This window comes from Priapulus caudatus, unplaced genomic scaffold (genome assembly GCF_000485595.1).
Source record: "Priapulus caudatus unplaced genomic scaffold, Priapulus_caudatus-5.0.1 Scaffold12, whole genome shotgun sequence".
Lineage (NCBI taxonomy): Eukaryota > Metazoa > Priapulida > Priapulimorpha > Priapulimorphida > Priapulidae > Priapulus > Priapulus caudatus.
Window position 1 is genome coordinate 161,090 of NW_014577073.1, and position 9,319 is coordinate 170,408.

Genomic DNA, 9,319 nt, shown 5'->3' on the forward strand with positions numbered 1-9,319 from the left:
CCACTCCACCACAGAGTCACCGCAGTAATCGTTAGATGAGCGCTGTCGCTTCCGCGGCACTTGTGTTTGAATGTGTGTCGTATTAGGGCAGTGCGTAGTGAACTACGGTATTGTAAAGGTCTAGTTGTCTTTTCTCTAACGCGTTTCTTTTCAAATGAGGATGGTAAAACAATGTAGCGTAATTACCCTCACTGTTACTTATCTCTGTGTTGTAACAAGGATTGGAGCAGCTGGTGTCTTCCCCTTGGAGGAGCCATGAACGCCCTGTGGTATGTGACTTTTGGGTCGCCTACTTCAGCAATCCAGCTCTCAATGAAACATGGTACTTTCATATGCAATTCACATTCTTTCTCAATTGTCATGCGTTGGCCTTAGCCTTTGCAGACGTAGTGTCACTATATTGATTCATTTTTGCTCTGGCTATACTGCTTGATGATTGGTAGTTGATCGTAAATGAATAAGTGATATACATCGTTAGAATAAATATTTTTTCCTTGTTCATTGAATTTGTGGCGTATTGGTATAAGGCATGTTCTGTTCTTTCAGGGCGACCGCTCAAATGATGTCCAATCCCGATGATGCCGGATTCTGTAAGTGTGCTTGCTTGTTGTAGTTGTCACAGGAACTTTATTCATGTACAGAATCGTATACTGTGTGTCATTTCAATGTCACGTTCATAATAATGTCATTGGAGTCTTGACCTATATGATGTGAGTCTTTGCCATTAGGCTGTGTGTAGTTGAATGTATGTGGATATATGTAACCATTGCATTTGCATGTCATATGTGTAGGTACAGAAAGCATTAGATTATATACGGCAGACACATGCTCACACATGTGCATGCATATCGCTTACACAAGCACTACACATACTCCATTATTAATGGCACATGTCCATGCACACGAATGGAGGGCACACATACATGAACATGGACATTTGTGCTCACACGCGAAGCCTTACACATGCATCGTGGCGTGCCACAAACCTGTTTGCGATGTTCATACCACGATACGTTATTTATGCTCACTTATTAATAGCACGAGATTAATCGTTAGCATCTTTTATTTTACTTATTCAGGACTGTCTGCTTGATCGTCAGGAAGCCTCGACACGGCAGATGGTTCAGCATGGAGGGACTGTTCTACTGCTGCCTTCAGGCGTAAGCCTGGATTAGAATTATATCCACTTATGTTAGAACTCAGAAAAACTTGTATTTTTAGGCTCAGGCCTTTGACATCGTCAAGCCTGAGCTAATTGCCATGGGGTGTCGTTCGTCGTACGTCCGTCCGTCCATCTGTCAACATTGTGCTACGGTCCAAGTCGATAACTCATGGAACCGGTTTTGATCCACGGATGTTGTCAAATTGGCATATAGTTGTTACTCCTAGTGGGAGAGTTTTGCACATCCTACTTCTTGCGCAGGCACGCCAGTTGACCTACCCGCCCCTAAAAACTTTTTTCGAGCCCGTCCGTCCACTTTTTGGCAAAAATGGAAATGGCCAGTAAGTCAGTTCAGGTTAACAACGGATTTTGCTCATTTTCTTGTATGTGAATGAATGAGGATTGGCTCCCAAAACCATATCACACAGGTTTTGATGATTTTTTTAATTATGCAAATTCGGTAGATTTTGGCATTTCACTATGCATTCTGCTATGGTCAACAATAACTCAAGAACTGTTTGAGACCCACATGTTTCAAATTGCAATACAGTTGTTACTCACTATGGGGAGAGGTTTGAACGTCCTATTTTGGAGGGCAGCGCCAGTCGACTACTTCGAGCCTACGCGCCGACTTTTTGGGCAAATGAAAATGACTCATTCTGGATTCATTCGATTTGGTTAAATTTGTGGTATATGAATGTGAAGAGGCTAGCCCAAAGCAGTCTTGTTTACTCCTATGGGAGAGAATGAACGTCGCTATTATGGTTTATTTCTTCTAACTCGGTTAACAATAGCTACAATATACGCTATCATACGTGTAATATTGTGTTTTATGATTCTTCGTTACAAGTATTTGAGCGTGGGATATTTTATTGTTTTATTTTGCGCGATATTCGAGAAACCAAAATGGCGGAGTCGATTTAGGCATAGCGCCATCTCCTCGTCAAGATTTCAGACTTTCAGATCTGAAGACATTTATTTTCGCTCAAACTTACTGGCATATATATTATCAAGAGTATATACATGGGAGATTATGCTATATAATGGGAGTTCTCCATATATACTGCTTGCTTTAGTATTATTCCCCCCCCCTCCCTCTTTCTATCACATTTCCATAGGTTGAGCTACCCTGTGTTCATTGGACACTTCATTAGTTTTCTGAATAAGGAGGCCATTATATAATAATATCTAATTACCGTACTATACCCTAGGGCCTGTAGTCCACTTCTCTTCTGAAATGTTAAATAATTCTGCTATAATGCATAACTACTTATGCATACTTTCTGCGTAACTATTTGACATACTGCGAGTGGCGATTTTACCATTTTTTGATATTAACATATTTTCATTAGATATAAAGTTGGCATAAAACTTTTAGCCGTGAGAATAATAAGAAATATTATCCAATCTCAGTACAGTTGCTGGCTAATTAGTGAAAGAGAACCCTTATGAAAGTGTGCAGCCTAGGGAGTTTATGCTTATATACTTATTATGCTGGTGTGATCTTTAACACTCATATTATTGTACTCCCCCCGATCGATAGTCGCGGTGATATCTATGGTTCTTCACGTCTGTCCAGCCACGCGCTCGGGGCGCGGCCGCAGACACCTTCCCCTTCCGCTCTATAACTCGACCCCTAGAATGACCTAGCGTGACCGAAACATGGCGATACTTACACATCTTTGGGGAGACGGTGCGCAGCGTACCAAAACCAGGTCACTTACGACCTTTATTTTGACCTTTAACCTTGATCTTTATCATCATTTTTTTAAATATCCGGATATTTGTATCTAGGCCGAAGCAGAGAGCTTATATTTCTTCATAATCTGTTCATGTTGCTCCGCCGAGTTATATGCGAATAACTACAGCCGATTGTTCACACGTCCACTATACGAAACGCGTATAGCTATACAAAGTACGTACGAAACGCACCTTTTGTGTCAGTATAGCTATAAGCGTTTCGAACTTGATATAGCTATACGTGGTCACTCACACGAGGAAAATTTGTCCCGAGTACGTACAAAACTGAATTTTGTGCGCGTACGAAACTGGGTTTTAGCTACGTGTGAACGCGGGGATAGTCTCGTTCAATCCAGTTCAAATTATAGCTAGTGTACATGCATAGGCCTGCGCATAAGTCGACAAAATGACGACTTATGCGTATATCATTATTTTCGTAAGTCGGCACAAAAATGTTGGTTCCAAAAGTGCCGCCTTATGCGAGTTTAGGGGTGGGGTAATCTTCCTTTGATTATTTACTGAATATTTTGGTGTTTCATGGCATCAGGATCAAGTAATTTTGAGATTATACCTTAGTGCATGTACTAGTTCATGTAGATATGAACTGTGCCTGGTGAAATATCAGCTTGACACTCTCCAAGTCGTCGAAATGCTGGCTTGTAAGTCATCAAAATGACGACTTACGCGTATATCGTCATTTTCGTAAGTCAGCACAAAAATACTGGTCCCAAAAGTGCCGACTTATGCGAGTTTTACTGTATATATTAAATTCACTACATGTGCTAATAATAACATGAGAAAAGTAAATCAGATTAAATAAGACACTAGTAATAGTATACTGTACAACCTTCTAGGCTCTCTGCAGCATCACCAGATAGCTGCCCGCTGCCAATTTCATCCTGTAGAAACTGAAGGAAGGCAAATACAAGCCTGTGTCTATCCGACATATCTGTATACGATGGCCTAGGAAAATAAAAAGGACGCAATTTATGCAGGGTTGGTACACGACCACGTGTGACTGTACGTATGCAACTGTGTGAATCGAGGATTACAGTCAAGGATAGCATTGGGGTTAGATTAATAGTTACACAAGTCATAATTTACAATGTATGCACAAGTGCAGGGTTTCTTCTACATAGGAGGCACAATTTTGGTTTTCGAATATCGCGCAAATAAAAACAATAAAATATCCCAGTCAAATTACTGTAACGAAGAATCTAAAACACAATATTACACGTATATAGGTATGATTGTAGTATTGTTAACCAGTTAGAAGAAATAAACATAATAGGACGTTGTCATCTCTCCCATAGGAGTAACAACTGCTTTGGGGCTAGCCTTTCACATTCATATACCAAAATTTAACAAAATCGAATGAATCCAGATGGCCATTTTCATTTTTGCCAAAAAGTGGGCGTGGCTCGAAAGTAGGTCGACTGGCGTGCTCCAAAATAGGACGTTCAAACCTCTCCCATAGGAGTAACAACTGTATGCAATTTGAAACATGTGGGTCAAACAGTTCTTGAGTTATTGTTGACCATAGGCAGAATGCATAGTGAAATTGCCAAAATCTACCTAATTTGCATAATTAAAAAAAATATCAAAACCTGTGTGATATGTTTTGGGGCCAATCCTCATTCATTCACATACAAGAAATGAGCAAAATCCGTTGAACCTGAACTGACTTATGGCCATTTCCATTTTTGCCAAAAAGTGGACGTGGCTCGAAAGTAGGTCAACTGGCGTGCTCCAAAATAGGATGTTCAAACCTCTCCCATAGGAGTAACAACTATATGCAATTTGAAACATGTGGATCAAACGGTTCATGAGTTATCGTTGACCGTAGCCAAATGTTGACAGATGGACGGACGGACGTACGACGAACGACACCCCATGGCAATAGCTCATCTTGACGATGTCAAGGTGAGCTAAAAATAATTTTTTCTGAGTTCTAAATAAGTGGATATAATTCTAATCAGCTTACGCCTGAAGGAGAGTAGAAAGTCCCTGCTGACCATCTGGCCGTGTCGAGGCTCCTGACATCAAATCAGACATCCTGAATAATAAAATAAAAGATGCTAACGATTAATCTCGTGCTATTAATAAGTGAGCATAAATACGTATCTGTGTATGAACATGCAACAGTTTTGTGTGCACGCACATGCATGTGTAGGCTTGCGTGTGAGCACAAATGTCCATGTTCATGTATGTGTGCCCGTCCATTCGTGTGCATGGACATGTGCATTAATATGAGTATGTGTAGTGCTTGTGTAAGCGATATGCATGCACATGTGTGAGCATGTGTCTGCCGTATATATCTATGTTTTGTACCTACACATATGAATGCAAATGCAATGGTTACATATTCCACATACATTCAACTACACACAGCCTAATGGCAAAGACTCACATCTATAGGTCAGACTCCAATGACATTATTATGAACGTGACATTGAAATGACACACCAGTATACGATTCTGTAATGATAAAGGTTTCGCTGTGACAATACAACAAGCAAGCACACTTACAAATTCTGCATCATCGGGTTGGACATCATTTGGGTCGCCTGAAAGAACAGAACATGCCTTACCAATAACGCCACAAAATTCCAATGAACAAGGAAAAAATATTATTCTAACGATTATATCACTTAATTATTTACGATCAACTACCAACTCATCAAGAGTATACCAGAGCAAAAATGAATCAATATAGTGACACTAACGTTGCAAAAGGCTAGGCAACGCAGACAACTGAGAAGAATGAGAATTCATAGAATGATTGGAATTGAAAGTACCATGTTCATTAGAGCTGGATTGCTGAGTAGGGACCCAAAGTCCATACCACCAGCGTTCATGGCTCCTCCAAGGGGAAGACCACCAGCTGCTCCATCCTTGTTAACACAGAGATAATACAACATGAGGGTAAATTACCGCTTACATTACCATCCTCATTTGAAAATAAACGGTTAGAGAAAAGACAACTAGACCTTTACCAATACCGTATTCACTACGCACTGCCCTAATACTACACACATCAAAACAAGTGCCGCGGAGCGACAGCGCTCATCTAACGTCTACTGCGGTGACTCTGTGGTGGAGTGGTCGGATTCTGTAAACCCTGTAATCCCAAACAGTGTTGCACATACACGCCGAAACAGTGCGAAGGCACAGCGTGATCTGTATCCCGGACCCTTCTCAAGAATGTTCTCTCCTTTCGATGTTATAAAGTTGCACGAGATACGTGTAACGTCAAGTGTCTTCAAGTTAAGATGCGAAGCTCCCATCGTACCTAACTATCAACAACCATTTGCAGAGCACACAGAATAACGTAACCCTCATCCACTTACCCTACGCAACCTACAGCTGAAGATATAGCCAACATCTCACCTTCGTAACTAATTAACGCAACGCCAACACCACCCACAGTACCACCACCACATCACTGGCATGCCACTCGGCAGGACATACGCTTCACATCGTAACACAACTCACAGAACAGTCAATGCCATAGAAATATACGATTTAACCATAAACCTTCTTCGACCATCAATTCTACCTTTTTAATTTTTCACCTTACTTCCATGCCTCATACACTCCTACGCAAGATACTCCCCACCATCTCTTACTTACCGCCAACCGCAGTCAAATTCTCTACACCAGAAACAATCCAGTTGTTAACCCGCCCTTTTGCAGGTCAAAAGGTATCCGATCACTCTTACTCTTCGCATGTCAGTCATCAAAAGTACATGTCATGCGCTCCGTTCAATAAAGCCCATAAAATGTAAATTCCACCGCTGGACAACAAAAAACTTTTTCCACACCTCCCGTCAACCATACGTCCTCAATAATCAAATCGCCCTGTGCCATTAACCTTGACCCTGTGACTCCAAATTGCGGCACTAATGAATGCTTTGTCCATCCCCTGATGCCTAATACGCCCGACTATCACGCAGCCCTAGGTCGCCGTTTAGTTGCTCCGGCACATTCTGCATTCCTCCCCTATACCTAAGTTACAGGAAGAATCTTCCCCATTCTTTTACACCTCCTTGCAGCCGACACGGGCCGGCCTACCTCGACACGGACGATCATGCGATTCTACAAGCTGCATCTGACTACGTCAGATGAGCTAAACACACGAGTAAACAGTTATTTACAGTTGCTGAGTAACAGCATAGTGCCAGTAATGCCGCTGTAATTCTACAACCACTAACAATGCTTAGCATGTACGTTTAACTGGATGTCCAAAATCTCATTGCCACCATCACAATAACTTTAGTTATTAGTAATCTAGGTATGGCTTTCTATATCTAATTGTTTTGATCTTTATAACAATGACTAAGAACTTTTAATTTCTATGTGAGGTTCTTACCCCTGGTAAGTCTTTCAACCTTTCTTCAGATATTCGCATGTTATTCTGATAACTCTGATTTTCAGGGTCCAACTCAAGTGCTTTGGCATAACAGACCTTTGCTTCTGCATGCCTGTTCATTCCTGTATAAGCGAGCCTGCAACAGTCGACAGAATGTCAACTTTCACTGTGTCTGTCATGCCAATAACATTAAACCATTTCTCACTTTATTAAGGCCAAACAAAATTAATTGGTTGCTTCCAATTACATTCATATAAAAATTAGACTAGGTAGGTAGATGGAAAAATGTATGCAAACTTTTCACTTCTTAATTGTTAATGTAAGTAGACAATTATTTTAGTCTCTAATTTTACATAAATATAGAAAAAAAACAGTTACCCCATTCTGCCATATGGTTTACTATATGTTGAATCTATATTTATAGCCTTCTGGCAGTCTTGTACGGCATTTAGATGCTGGTCTGTTTTGCTATATGCTGCAGCTCTGAAATGAGATACGAATATAGTTTAAGTTTGTTTTTGCACAGCTTCTAATGTTAAAATCTGTCCAACATAACTCCTACAATATCATAGACTCATTAAAAATGGTCAGTGACGAATAGAATCGAAATATTCTATTCCTATACCATACAATACATTTTCTATCAAACATACATACCGGTTACAGTAATAGACTGCATTGGTGGGATCTAATACAATTGCTTTGTTATAATATTCAATCGCTTCGGAGAAGCTTTCTGATTTCATCAGGTTATTTCCTGTAAAAAAGTCATTCCTTCGGCTTTAGCACATAACAAATGTATAATGAACTAATGAGATTTTACCACATATCAAACCATTTCAAATGTATTTATTAACTAGTGCCGAGTACGTGTATGTTGCAAGTCTACTGGGTCCTTTTCATTGCATCAACAGACCTGTTTATCTTCACCATATTGAAAGACTAATATTACACTAACATATGTTCATGCAGGTTTTTATTTTAAAGTTGAATATACATGCACTTCTTAAACAAATTTATAACTGGTAATAGAATACCAAATACCTTTTTGTTGTGTGTAATTACCTCCGCCAAGGGGTTGGCAGGAGGTTATGTTTTCACCGGCGTGTGTTTGTTGGTTTGTGGGTTTGTGCGTTTGTTTGTTTGTGTACAGCCTAACTAAAAAAGTTATGGACGGATTGTCATAAAATTTTCAGGATAGGTCAGAAATGGGGTAACTTAGAATTGATTACATTTTGGTGATGATCCGGATCCAATTAATTAATTAATTAATTAGTTAATTAAATTTTCAGGATAAGTCAGAAATGGGGTAACTTAGAATTGATTACATTTTGGTGGTGATCCGGATCCAATTAATTAATTAATTAATTAAATTTTTCACAGTGAGACAATTGAGCTGCCTTGGCGGAGGTTTGCGCTCTCAGAGTGCTCTAGTATTACTACATGTTTCACGAGGATGTTTAGGCATTTGATTTACGGTTTGTTTAAATAATTTAATTCACAAAAGCAAAGGAGAAAAGAAAACATTTCCTTAGAAGACTAGCAAAAAATATTAACTAAAAAGTTCTAAATATTTACAGTGTAGACAGGATTCGGGTACCCAAGCAGGACCCTTATTATGGCTCGTTTTTATGATCTCAAAATGAAATGAAAGTGTCAATGACACTGTAGCTCACCTTGGGTGTGATAGAAGAGGGAGGGGGGATATATAAAGCAAAGGTATATATGGGAGAACTCCCATTATATAGCATATCTCCCATTATATACTCTTGATAATGATATATGCATAAGTTTTGATGTGAAAATAAATGTTTCAGATCTGAAAGTCTGAAATCTTGACAAGAGATGGACGCTACGCCTAAATGATCGCCATTTCGGCTTTCGAATATCGCGCAAATAAAAACAATAAAATACTCCAATCAAATTACTGTAACGAAGAATCGAAAACACCATGTTACACGTATATAGGTATGATTGTAGAGTTGTTAACCAGTTAGACGAAATAAACATAATAGGACATTGTCATCTCTCCCATAGGAGTAACA

General features: G+C 39.6%; 1 protein-coding gene across 1 annotated transcript in view; it reads right to left on the reverse strand.

The window, feature by feature from the left end:
- Positions 1 to 9,319, reverse strand: part of LOC106807978 (small glutamine-rich tetratricopeptide repeat-containing protein alpha-like) — a gene marked incomplete at its 5' end in the record, with an annotated part of 22,604 nt that overhangs the window by 5,241 nt on the left and 8,044 nt on the right. The window contains 6 exon segments of the mRNA XM_014810519.1: positions 4,887 to 4,958; positions 5,432 to 5,469; positions 5,701 to 5,796; positions 7,275 to 7,410; positions 7,653 to 7,757; positions 7,932 to 8,031. Of these exon segments, the coding sequence (XP_014666005.1) occupies positions 4,887 to 4,958; positions 5,432 to 5,469; positions 5,701 to 5,796; positions 7,275 to 7,410; positions 7,653 to 7,757; positions 7,932 to 8,031 (547 nt within the window).